Source organism: Trachurus trachurus (genome assembly GCF_905171665.1).
Source record: "Trachurus trachurus genome assembly, chromosome: 1".
NCBI lineage: Eukaryota > Metazoa > Chordata > Actinopteri > Carangiformes > Carangidae > Trachurus > Trachurus trachurus.
Window position 1 is genome coordinate 3,490,129 of NC_139891.1, and position 13,950 is coordinate 3,504,078.

Sequence of the window (13,950 nt, forward strand, 5' to 3'; positions counted from 1 at the left end):
ACAGAGAGCTGGAGACAGATGGAGAGAAAAAAATATCATTAAAGCTTTGTGCCCTCGAGTCACCTTAACATGTTTTATTTGCTGCCCCTTTGAACAGAGCTGGCACCAGAGCTGTTTGCTCCAAAGTCTGGGTCAGGCTGGGCCGAGCACCTGATACACAGCCAGAGGCTGCAGTCCTTCAGGACACACACACACACAAACAAACACACACAAATGCCACGATGATTTATCAAACTTTAAATGTGAAATATTCTGTCCACTCATATCGACTCTTTAACTACATCAAACACATTCTGACCCTACAAAATAAAAGCTGAACAAATGAGCAATAAAATGCAGCAGCACTAAGTTCAATACACTCTGTATGATCTGCAGCTTACAGTGGTTAATTGTGATGCTCAACACTGTGGTGTATCTAACACTGTTGTCCTCTGGCCTCTGACTTTGAGTCCTCTCTACTTACTCTTAGCTGCAATTTAGCTTTTAGCAGCATCCCACTTTCCAGTCTAACAACATCCTGGTCCTGGATATCAAATCAACTGTACCTATTGCTGAAACTGTAGCTGGTTCCTACTCTGCATCCACATCTGAGCAGGGTGGACTTCACAGAACAGCCACTCCATGAAAACAAAAGCCCGGCCCTGTCTGTCTGCTGAGCTTTTCTTTCCACGGCTGGAAAATCTAATAAGCGGTGTTCGCAGCTTCTCCTCCGCCTCGTCCAAGGCTGACGCATCCTTATGACAATAGATCGGCTTCCATTGATTCGTCTTTAGAAGCCAATTGATTTTCTGGTTTACAGCAGGGGAGGCTTGTGAGAAGTTGGCGCTCAGGATGGGGTGGACGGTGAGACACCTGGACGGCCTGGTCCGGACAGAGGTCATGACGCAGAGGTGTGTAGGAGGAAAGTTGGTGTAAATGGAACAGGGTGTTTTTTGTGTGGCCTTCTATAATAAACTCAAGTACACACACACACACACACACACATACACAAAAGACAGAATATGCATGATGCCTTGTCCAAAATCAAAAGAAAACTCTGAAAGCTGCTTTGACAAATTGCATTGACCGATCAAACCGCCCAACATCCAAACTGACATTTGACAAAAAGAAACACATGCTTGCTCACAGCGGCTCATGGTCCACAGTGAGACGAGCCGGGGCGTTGGTATTTAAAAGTGTTGGGCTGACTGACAGTCAATGATGTACTGTTTGGGGGGAATTGGTGGAATTTCCAAGACGAGGGACTGGGTTGGAGGAGGGTGATGAAACAACAGTGGCCTCTGCAGCTCAGTCTTCCAGTTAATACTGCCACTGAACACAGTACCTCCAGCAGCAAGCGCTGTCCTTGTACCACCATAACTTTTTAATGAGAGCTGCTGCTCCCAGCAGAGCTCTTTGGTCCAACCTTGGGCCGACTGCCTCTACAACATTTTCCATGGCATTTTAGAAATGGTTTTGAAAAGGGCAGTAAAGTTTGAATAACAGCATGAAGCTGATTGAAACAATCTCCATAATGGAAACTGAGGAGTTCCCTGGTGGCTTACAGAAAGTTTGGGAACAGAGTTATAATGTGACTGAACCAATGTAGCAGCAAAAATAAACATAACTCAATAATAAGCACATTGATAATGTTTTATTTCTGCCCTTCCAGTGTTGTACAATAAGTCAAAGATATCCTAAAAAAATATTTGTAGTGAGTCTTTCTTGAAATGTAACTTAAATACCACAAAATAAAGTTACATTAGAGAAATTACACTTTTTGCTGAAAATATCTTTCTGATAAATAGCATTATAAATGTTTTTATAACACTGAAAACTGAATATCTGGTTCATTTTAAAGAAAAAATATTAAAGGGACAACGAGGAGTTTTGGAAAGCGAAGTGTTTTCATACTACATTTACCATGAGCCTCCGCGCGCACCGTGAAATTCTTGGACTGGCGCAAGAAGGATGTCTTGCCAAGAATGTTTTCATTCATCAAGAATTAAAGTCAGAGGTTCGAAGACGATCACATACCGTCGTAGTTCCGACCATAAACGGCGATTCGGCGGCGTTATTCTCATGACCCGCAGGGCAGCATCCGCAAAACCGAAAGTAAAGAAACGCTGGTCGGCTCGACCAGCATTTCCGCCACTAATGAAAATAACAAAATAACGATAGAGACAAAACGATATATTTATCGAAAATGGAGCCATTAACAAGTGTGGGTAACATAGATTCATCCACATTAACGTGAGACTTTTCTTATAACCAGATAGAAACTCCTCGTTGTCTCTTTAATGATTAAGTCGCAGGGTGTAGTTGAAAGCAACTGTTTGTCACAGGTCTTGAAGAATTAAGTTATTTACCATAAAATATATGACATGACATGAAAACAGAACGACTTCTCACTCAGGGAAAAGTTTGGGATACTGAAAATGAAAAGTAATCTGAGAAAATATTCAGGATGGGACGTCGTTCAGCTCAGTTGGTAGAACAGGGGCCCCATATGTAGAGCATATATATAGTATATAGTCCTTGCTGTAGCTGGCCTCGTATCGAATCCTGACTTGGGCGGCCCTTTGCTGCATGTCATTCCCTCTCTCTCTCTGCCTCCCCATACTGTCTCTCTCTACTACACACTATCAATTAAAAGCAAAAAAAGAAAAGGAAAAAGAAAGTATTCAGGAGTTTGACACCATCTGAGCCACTAGGTACAAAGTTAACCTGGACTAAGTGTATAAATGAAACTACATGAGCAGTATGAAAATGCAGAAGATGAAAAGAGAGAAAGAACTGGACGATGCAGCAGCTCTCCTCCAACCCTCCCGTTATGGACATGTACACGTACATCATCATAATCACAAGCAACAGTAGCAACAGAAGGCTGAGCAGCATTCAACACTCATGGGAAAGTTACCTAAAACCACTAATACACCGTCAGCAGCCTGTTGAACCTGAAAGAATCTGAATCAGAAATAGTACAAAATACTAAACTAAACTACTACCAATAATATTAATGATAAAAGAAAGGACCTATTCAAACATGAAACATGGCTGGTCACTCATAAACAATGTAGAAATAATTCATATTCATATGCGCACGCACGCACACACACACACACACACACACACACACACACACACACACACACACACACACACACACACACACACACACACACACACACACACACACACATATGGAAGAGCCTATATAGGAATTCCCTCTCTCTCTCCCTGAAAAGAAGTGTGGTCAAACTCTCCCGTCACTTGCTTGACATTTTACAGCCTGAAAGCACGGCCCAGAGGAGCTTCACCACCTGAATGATGAACATTATTACTGAAGAGTCATGTCGAAATATTCGCCCTTTGACACCAGAACAATTCCTGCCTCCCTCAACTTTAATACAGAAGAATTCAGACAAGTTCAATGGGATAATCCTCATCCCATTGCCTAAACCATCTCAGTTTCTCTCAATGTGAAGGAGCAGCAGCTCTGCTCTCCCTCCGGACGTCTGAGCTGAGGTCTCATCCCGAGGAAGCCAAGGGACCATGTCCTCTGCAAATAACAAACACGCAATCCTGAGGCTCCCGAAAAGGACACACTTCTTTCCTCAGTTGTGTCTTGAGATCATAAACAGGATGGACAAGGGACAATAATGGTGGCGTCTCTCCCTCACTGGGAATATGTTCAACGCAACTCTCACTTTGATTGTGACTGAATGAGTTGTCGGGTCTGGCTCCTCATACTCTAAAACTGAAACCTGTGTCCTTAAAGGGATAGTATCATTTTTTTAAAGTGGGGTTGTATGATCTACAAATAGCCCCTAAGTACTTTAATTGCAGTAGAAGACTCTCTGCAACGCCAGCCCATAGCCCTGCCCAGAGATTTACAACATACAGTGTTGTGAACAGACCCAAAGAAACGGCCTATTTTCGTGGCCTAAAAGAGGTTTTATGTGAAAAAAAATACACAGTTCCATTGTTCGCTATAATATAATTTTCTCCAGCCCCTCAAAGTGCAGGAAAAAAACTGTTTTTATTTGGACCTAACCAACTGCTGATCGGCGGGCGCTAACCCTGGGCGGAGGGATACGTGAGTTGGTTAGCTCCAAATAAAAACTGTGTTTTTCCTGCACTTTGAAGGGCTGGAAAAAATTATATTATAGTGAACAATGGAACTGTGTATTTTTTTTTCAGGTAAAACCTCTTTTAGGCCACGAAAATAGGCAGTTTCTTTGGGTCTGTTGACAACACTGTATGTTGTAAATCTCTGGGCAGGGCTATTATGGTCTGGCGTTGCTAACGGGAGGAGTGCAGAGAGTCTTGTACTGCAATTAAAGTACTTAGGGGCTATTTGTAGATCATACAACCCCACTTTTAAAAAATGCTACTATCCCTTTAACCTGCAGGGTCACACTGTCATAAGCCTCATCAAAGTCTGCAAAGCTCATGTAGAATACCTGGTCTGCTCCCCTCTCAGCACTCCTGCAAGGGTGAAGAGCTGGTCCACTGGTCCACTGATCCACATCCAGGACAGAATCCACATTGCTCCATGCCTTCTTTCCAGCACCGTTGCGTTAACTTTCCTGGGGGAGGCCCAGTCAGACACAGCAACATGGTGCCGCTGCCCAGTGGGCTCTCCACCCGTCCGGGTGGCTGGCAGAAGCACAGATCCCGGTACCAAAGAGAACACTACATAGGAGTTAAATCCAGAAGCAACCAGCATATCACTCTGCCACTCTAACCACTGATAGCTTTTTATCATCCTGCCCTGACGTTTCTTTTTTCTCTCTCACGCAGCCATTGATTTTTCCACACTCTTGCTCTTTCCCCTCCCGCCCGCTGCCCCCTCCCCCTCCCCCTCCACTCCTGCTCCCCTCTGTTGGGATCTCTTCATCTCCTCTCCCGCTGCTCCATCTTTCATGTCTCTCTCTCCTTTTTCTTTGACAGAAACAGAAACTTGATTTCTCTTCCTCTGCCACCCAGGGACACACACCACAGTCCGCTGTCAGGCTGTCCGCTCCCCTCTCCCCGCTCCCAGAGCCCATCTGCAGCTGAATGAGTTCAGCCAGGTGCTGAAGAGCTCAGAGCCAAAGACTGACTCTCAAACCTTCTGATTCAGTCATAAGAATTTGTGTCTCAAATCAGATACGAACCTGTGTCCAAAATCAGGGTCTTCTTTCACAAGAGATAATAACAATTTGCACATGAACAATCATTTCCTGCTTTCTAATCTAAAGCAATACACAAAATGATTTACAGCAAACAAACCGAATGTCAGGAATCCAACGTAAAATTACTCTAATATTTTCCCACATAAACATGTTACCATAGCAGGCTGAGTTATCTATGGGCACAAGAGACTTCAACATAAAGCCCCACACACTTAAGATGATGTGAAAACTGAATAGCATTCAGAGAGGATTCATCTCCATCAAGGCCACTCAACCCACAACACACAAATGATAGAAAATGTTGATAAATGATTAATCTGTAAGAGAAGATGGATCTGCATCTGAGTATGGGCTGTTAAGCGACAAACAAGTCTTAGCCGCTGGTGACTGTGATTTTTGAATAGGAGCAGTAACAGGAAAACTGGTCATGTCACCCTCTCTTTGTAATTCTCCAAGTCCAAGGTAACAGAAATTTGTCACCACTCTACTGTAATATCTGATATATGCTGAAATTAACAAATTGGTGGCAAAACTGGACGGGAACATCCTCAAAACAATCAACACTGATATAATCTTTTCAGCAAATGTAAAACTCTGGTTTCACTCCCTGAAAAGTCACTAGAAATACATAATAATAATGATATATTATATTAAGATTTCAAATTTATCTGGTGCCACTGAAGACAGTAAGATGTTAGATATTTTGTTTTTCATTCATCCATATATTGCATGCTTTAAAAAAATCGTTTTTCCAATTCATATCAATTTACATTTGAAAAAGATCCAATATTGATTCATGAAATCCTTAGATCAATCTTTTAATGTATGCCATTTCCTGTCTGGATGAGATCACAGAGCAGCATGATCTTTACATTTTGTTGTGTCCATTCACTGCTGAAATGAACACATTGATTGCAGTAGTACTGTTTACTTCTGGAGTGAGTCATAAATAAATGTTAATTAATGTAACTGCTTTAGGGTCCATTTTTAACGTAAACATTAATATTTCTAACACTGCACCAGGTTAGAGAGTCCCATCTTTGTACATTACAATTAGCAGCATTAGTTCTGTGAAAATCTCTTTCATAACCAAGCAAAATTGGTATTAAAACTGAAAGTCTATATTGAATTGGAAAATCGAATCCAATTGGGACTTTGTGAATCAGAATCGAATCGATTCTGTAAATCAGTAGGGATCCCCAGCCCCAAAATGCAATATTCAAAATGTGTTGTGACTCATGAGTAGATGAGTACAAATTGAAAATGAAACTAAAGTTGTTGCAGAGTAAATAACCACATGCTGGCACTACACTACCTGCACCAAATCCAATTCCATCTTTTTTTTTGGCCCATGGCCTCGCTTCTTATTTCATCTTGAAGGATCTGTGTGTAATTGTTGCTTTTGCTACATTGCCAACATTAACATTAACAGCTATTTACTTTCTGATCTTGGCAAAATCTTCAGCCTTGATTTTGTTTATGGGACAAGAAGCTGAAATATAACCTGCGATTGCTGGGGCAGCCTGGACACCGACCGGGCCGGGGCTAGCTGGATAGCATGCTAACTTAACTTCAAGTGGTAAACATCAAAGCAAAACAAGAGAGTTGTTCTCCACCTCCTGATGAGTAAATGAATAGAGTCTGATGCTGAACTCGTGGTTTGTTCTATGCTGCTAAGTAAACAGCTGTTGATGTTAATGCTGGCTGAAAACCTAAGAAGGTTCTGGCACATCCTGCTAACAGACAGACAGGCACCATGTGCCCACCAAATCTACCACAGCATATGATGTTCAGATACAAAAAGCCCTCTGAGAAAGGAGGAGTGGAGCTCAGCAGCTGTAACTGCTCATGTACAGTAGGTCTGGTGGAATGTGCCTGCAGCCTGTTGAGCGAGCGAGAGGGGAAAGCTGGGTTAAGGCCTTAAGGAACCTGCTACAGCCCTGCCAACTCAGCACAAAGCCTCCCTCCCTGTCTCAGTCTCTTTGTAGAGAGGCTGATCAAAGAGAGGGCTGCGCTCAGAGGATTCACCACGTCAGGGAGCTTCTGAGCAGATCAACACGGACACCCCATTATGTTTCCCAGTGGGGTACACACAGGGATGCCAGAGAGCGCGCGTACACTTGCGAGCCCTCGTGAGCAACTGCAAATGAACACATAAGTGTCGGCCCACGCCGGCCGCTGCTCTCGGGTCGTGAGTGATCAATTCTGTGCATGTTTGAAAAATACATTTGTGAGCGTACTAACGGTCTGCAGCTCTGACTGGTAATGAGGAAGACGGGGCCGAGCCGAGCGGAGCTGCCTGTTATTTCGGATGAGAATCACAGGATCAAAGGCTTTTTCTCTCCTCATCGTTACTTCTCTCTTTCTGCCTGTGCGTCTGCTTAACCTCAGGCATCCTTGGCTCACCTCTGCCCCTTCTACACCCTCCCTGCGAATGTGGAGAATCTGTCAAAGACTCTTAAACTCTTAAACTTTCCGCCTCCTCTGCAGCAGAATGCGGTTGTGTACGATCTCTGAAATGAGAAGCCCGTCTCAAAGCGTGAAATGATGAATCCCAGCCACTGCAGGGGTCCTCTTACATGACCTCATATAGCTCCCTGTGATGAAGCTAAATAATGAGCATGCCACCATACCGTGTACAAACCCCTGGATCCAATATATGGGTTTAATTTCATGGGTTTGACTTACCTCATGTCCCAGCTGCACCTCTACCAATAAGACAGGGAGAGGATATTTCACTCAAAAACAATAATCTTCACAGGTTCTGCGAGAATCCTTCAATATAAATCAGTTTTGTGAAGATACCAGAGTTTTTATGCTCTTCTACAAGACAATTGCTTGAAATAGCAAATGAGATGAGAGCACTTAGGCTTCTACCAACAAACTTGGTCTTTACTTTAGGATTTGGGGAAATTCCTCACTGAGTCACTCTCTGTGGCTTTTGATCCTATTCTAAGACTGTGTAAATCACTCCTCTCACCATGTGCCAAGTTATTTGTGTAATTGCATGTGTGAATGTGTCTTCTGGAGTGCGACAACGCAAATGTGTATGATGCATTTTTTTTTGTCACTTACCTCATTCTTTGATTCCTGTTTCTGCAGCTGGGAAGTGCACACGGAGGTACTCTCTGGAGCGACAGTCGGCCTGCAGGGGAGGAGAGGAAGAACAGGGAGAGAGATTCCACATTTAACAAATTGTCACATACTGATTGCAGTTGTTGAGCTGCTATTGGAGGTGTGCGGGAACGCCCTCACAGACCTAACACATTCCTCTGAACTTCGAAAAGAAGATGAAGTCTCTTGAAGCCCAATTTACACAGAATGAACCCAGCTCTTGAAGTTGCTGCCAAATCTGACAAACAACATAAATCACTGTCCGACTCAGTCACGAGTTAGTTCTTGTGTGTCATATCTGTCCGTCCGTCCGTCCGTCCGTCCGTCCTACCTACCTACCTACCTACCTACCTACCTACCTACCTACCTACCTACCTACCTACCTACCTACCTACCTACCTACCTACCTATCTATCTATCTATCTATCTATCTATCTATCTATCTATCTATCTATCTATCTATCTATCCAATTACTGTACAGTTTTTCTCCATTGGTTTGGCTCATTTATTGAAACAGAAATTACATTCTAAAAACTCTAAGATCATTTGGTAAAACAGTGTTACAGTTCAGCACAACACCATAGATCATTTGCAAAAGCTCATATCTCTCCCAAAACAGTTCACTCATGTGTCAAAACTGAATTCCTTTCTCATATAAATAGTCAGTGCCCCCAAAATGCATCTTCCCTTTGGCATTGTGTGAGCACTGGAAGTGAAACATGTTTAGATGTCTTGTCACTATGGCAGAGGAGCATTGAAATATCCCTCATGTTCACCTCTCAGTCTGAGCCCAGTGGTTCATTGATAGTGGTTACTCCAGTAGTTTTTGTGTCTATCTAACAGAATACAATTGTGTATAAAACTGAAAAACAAAAGGATTTTACAGTAGCCTCCAAGGTTTGATATCACACATTGCGCTCATACTGCCAAAGAAATTGTAACCATTTCTATTCACATACATAAAGTAACTTTCATACATCAGAGTAAAAGAAAATGTACTGTATATGGCATAATGTACTGTTATATAAACACATAAACAAAAAACAAGGACAACTGGCCTACAGTGCTGTAAATATATATATGGTATTCATGGTATTATGTTCTTGACATATTTTCACAACTGAACAGACTATTGTGCATGTGATGACTTATAGAATGAAATGAGCTCAGTTCAGTTTATTGTAACTTTATTTTTTATCCTATTTTGTATTATTTTGTTTGTGATGCTATTCAAGCTATATTAAAGCAGAAGTAAGCGGAATGTTTGTGTTAATATAAGTCTTAAATAGTTCTATCTTCCAACAGTTTGGTCTGAAACACGGGTCTGTCAGTCACACTGCTCTGCTCTGAGCCGAGGAGAAAACGTCTTGTATACTTCCTTGTATCCTACAACCTTTATCCAATGAGGAGAGAGAACGGCATGAAGGGCTGTGTGTGCAGCCAAGGGATGCGCGTGAATGTGGTGACGTAGGGACGAGGACCAATAGATCCATGACGAGGGCGGGGGCTGCTTACTTCTGCTTTACTGTAAAGCAGAAGCGATCCGGTGGTTTTGGCTAACTTCCTGTCAGCCGATGGAGTTAGAAGTCCCCGCCCTCGTCCCTACGTCACCACATTCACGCGCATCCCTTGGCTGCACACACAGAGAGGACCGCCCCTTTATGCTGTTCTCTCTCCTCATTGGATAAAGGTTGTAGGATACAAGGAAAGTTTTCTCCTGGGATTACAGCAGAGCAGAGTGACTGACAGACCCGTGTTTCAGACCAAACACTCTATAGAAGTGATTGCTGTCGGAAGATAGAACTATTTAAGACTTATATTAACACAAACATTCTGCTTACTTCTGCTTTAATGTTTTGTTTTGTTTGTTTGTTTGGTTTGCTTTGTTATTTGTGTAATTACTTTTTATAGTTGAGATTTAAAGATAAGCCCAGAGTGGGTTTCTACCTCACCCACACATGTTTTATTTTTATTATTTCATTTATTTTGAAGATTCTACAGTTGTGCAAATAAAAACTTAAACTTATACTTAAAAAAAACTTAACTTTGACTGGTGGCCTCAGGTTGGACTGAAAGATGGTGTAAATGCTGCAGATGCTTGTTGAGTTACTGAGGTGTACTATCCAATATTTTGTGGAGTTCTTTTTAACTTACACAGCTTACAGTGCACATTTACCATACACAAATTTACTGATGCAACTTGGATGTTTGACAACTTAATAGGTCTGTGATATAAGAAAATATAACCACCATTACCCACAGCTTCTCTTCGATGGCTTCCTATAATACTTTGCTTAGTGTCCTATAGTGCTTTTTATCCTATTCATGTTCACTTAACAAACAACATCCAGGAACAAGTCATTCCAGTCACTCAGTCCTATTTACAACTACGAAGTCGCAAAGGGCAAACAAATAAAACAGAGCTGAAATTGTATCTCACACATCTATCACTCAGGAAGGAATAATACAAGACCTGTCACCTGTGGCAAATCTGTTGTTGTTGTAGGGTCTCCACAGAATGTCATCCTATTATTAACAAAATGCTAATCTTCTGATCTAGACAGACAGCAGCAGTCCAGAGGTGTCCAAATGGCTCACTAGTTAGGAGAATCAAAGTAGTAGCTGCAATATAATTAATGGAACTGGTTGTCTGCAGCTCCATTTGCATCTCACAGTTCACTTCCTCACAACAGTGTGTGATCAGTGTTTTAACACATGTGGATGCTTTCAGTCGTTCCAGTTTTTCCACCAGCAGCTGGCTCCTCCAGCTGGTGGCACCCAAGGACGACTGCTTGGCTCTACGTCGCCTAAAAATGGTCCTGAACTGCAGCTGAAGACAAACTGGGACAGATACCAGGAAGAAGGAAGTACTGCAGAATTAGGGTGTGGAAGAGAGTGGCTCCTTGATTATTAACTGTCGGTGTATGCATGTGTAACTAAAGTTATTAAGAGGAAGTTTTAAAAGACATTAACATTGAAATGGCATGTTAAAGAACTGAAATTGTGTATCAGTCATCTATCCAACACTTAGGCCTATAAGTGAGGGTCGTGGGGGGCTGGAGCCAATCCCATCTGAAATAAGCTGAAGGTGGGGTAGGCCTACACCTGGACAGGTCACCCAGTCTATCACAGGGCCACTAAACCTTCCTCTTGTGTTAGGGTCACCACTGACCCGTTTTTAGATTTTTAATGCATAAAAGTACCACATAAATTTGTTTATTGCTTCAAGGCTTTTTGGCTTTGTCAAGAACCTCTATTTAAACAAAATAAAACAAACATTTTTTTTCAGAAAATTCTAAAATGCTCAGGCTAAAATTATGACATTTGTGTTGTTAGGGTTGGTTACGACCTGGCTATAACAACTGAACAATAATGAGAGTTAAAACTGAAATCATAAGTGCAAAGCCATGCAGGGAAAAGGAAGCCTAACAAAGTAACCAAGAGATGAGAAACAAATGGGATGATTAATAATTGTTTTTACTGTGTTTTACAGCTGATTTAAGACTCGGGTCAAAACTGACACCAACACAAGAGATGGTAGCAGAAAACTAACAAGAGGCAGGATAAATTGAAGTCAAGGGGTATAGCCTACTGACAAAAAAGGGGCTGAAACCAAGATTTTCATGGATAAGGAGGCCTAACAATGTAACCAAGAGAAGAAAAACAAATTGGAGGAAAGTTTTTAGTGTATTTTACAGCTGATTTAAAGGTTATAGATACAACTTCAAAACAATTCATTTTTCAAAAATAATAGCCTACATCCACAGAACGTCTAGAGGGGTGCAGAATAAAATAAATGTTTTTTGAAGGGTCCAAAATATATAAATATTTACATCTGGTTACGCTGGCAAAGTCGGCATGAAATGATCTCTGTGCTAACAGCATTAGTACGTGGATGTCACGTGAGGCGGAGCTCAGGGGGCCAGATCGTGATAGCTCTGTAGAGAAATGGCATCGTTCTAATGCTAATGCTAACTAACGGTCAGCTGGTACTGTAACATTTCCGGTGCAGGCGTGATGTTGTGGGTTTGTCGGGTTCGTCTGCAGGTGAGTTAGTGTGAAATGATTCAGATGTGTTTCCTGTCCGCTGTCAACACCGGAGCTGCTGCTTGTTAAATACAGTTAGCATTAGCTTAGCTTTAGTTACTAGCTGCTCCCTAGGCGTACTCAAAGATAAACCGTCTTAGGCTACCTGGCAACCAGTACAATTGAAGGTTGGAGCGAGAGTGGGAGAGTGTGACACTTACTGACCGGGAGGAATTCAACTTGTAGTTGGATTGAGACACCCTGCTGCTATTAATGGTCCTGACTAAAAGCTGCAGAAATAAGAGCCAGTCTGAGTTTTTCTGCAACCAGCTTTTGATCAATGCTTTGATTCAGTGAAGCTGTTTGAACTCATAAACCTGCTCTCCACTGATCCAACCGATCTGCACAGTCATCCCATAACAGTTATGCAATTTATATGTGAATTGCTGCCAAGGAGCCATATGTATGTGTGTGTGACTGTGTGTGAGCGTGCCAAGAGTCTATGTGTGAATGTATGCACATGTCTCCATGACAGTATTTGTGTAATGAGAGAGCAACACTTTGCAACAATAAAAGGTGAAGCAAGCTGCTGTCAGACAGTATAAATGAAACTCACCATGCACACAGCCCTCATGTATGAGGTGAAGCCAAAGTCATCTGGAGGATACACATTCTTTTTTTTTTTTTTCAAGTATAATGTTGGTGCTTTTCTAAGCTTGAAACACAAACCTAAGCACCTGGTCGTCTATGTTTGGGAAATGTTGAATTATTTTCATTACGCTGCCTAATCTGCTGTGGCTAACCAGCTGACCTGCTGTGGTGCTGTGTCCCTGCTGACACCGCTGCTCTGATGGGTAAAAAAAATACTCAAGAGCTGAGAGAAAGATCCAGGATGAAGCTACAGCTGGAGAAATATTGAAAACCTCAACAGAACAGAACAGCAGGTCTGAGACTCCTCATCTACAGAGTGCCATGAAGGAAAAAAAAAAGCTTGAGTTATAATTTTAACTAACAGGGCAGATAAAACAACAGTTACCCGGGGCCATTTATCTCGTCATTAAGCTGCAGATGGATCACCATGACATTCTGTGCAGACACTCGCGTTCCAATCAGGATTGTAATAAGCCTGATGATCCCTGAAGTTCTCATTTAACACCATCAGGTAAGATTCAACATCATCAGGTAAAATTTGAATTTGTCTTTTAGTGTATGACCTGATGCTACCCCTCTACTACCCTCTTCTGGGATGGTGTGTCAGTTATAGAGGGAGATGGGAGACTAATGACAGACACTGTGACCCGCCAGGTGAGGGGATGTGACTGTCACACACAGCTGAAGGCACTGACTACTGTCTGACAGCTTCCCCAGCTTGTCAGCTTACTACTTTCAAATGAGACCGTGGAGCTTTTGGATTGAAAAGACATAACTCAGTCTGTCTGTTATAAACAAACAGCTGAATTCATGAACAATTAAAAACAAAGAGAGCAAAGATTAACTTGACACTGTAATATAACAGATATTAAAGAGGCAACTCGTAGACTGGACAATTTTCTCTCCTTGTGCCAAACAAAACATTACATTATATTTTTGCATTTATCATCTGGTGATTGTCACATGTAGCTACAGTGGCGACTTTGCAGCAACTTACAC

At 42.1% G+C, this 13,950-nt stretch overlaps 1 protein-coding gene across 1 annotated transcript in view; it reads right to left on the bottom strand.

The window, feature by feature from the left end:
• Positions 1-13,950, bottom strand: part of LOC310993747 (endonuclease V-like) — a 92,174-nt gene that overhangs the window by 33,598 nt on the left and 44,626 nt on the right. Inside the window, exon 8 of the mRNA XM_083982205.1 lies at positions 8,235-8,304. Within this exon, the coding sequence (XP_083838331.1) occupies positions 8,236-8,304 (69 nt within the window). The 3' untranslated portion in view covers position 8,235. The remainder of the gene's footprint in view (positions 1-8,234; positions 8,305-13,950) is intronic.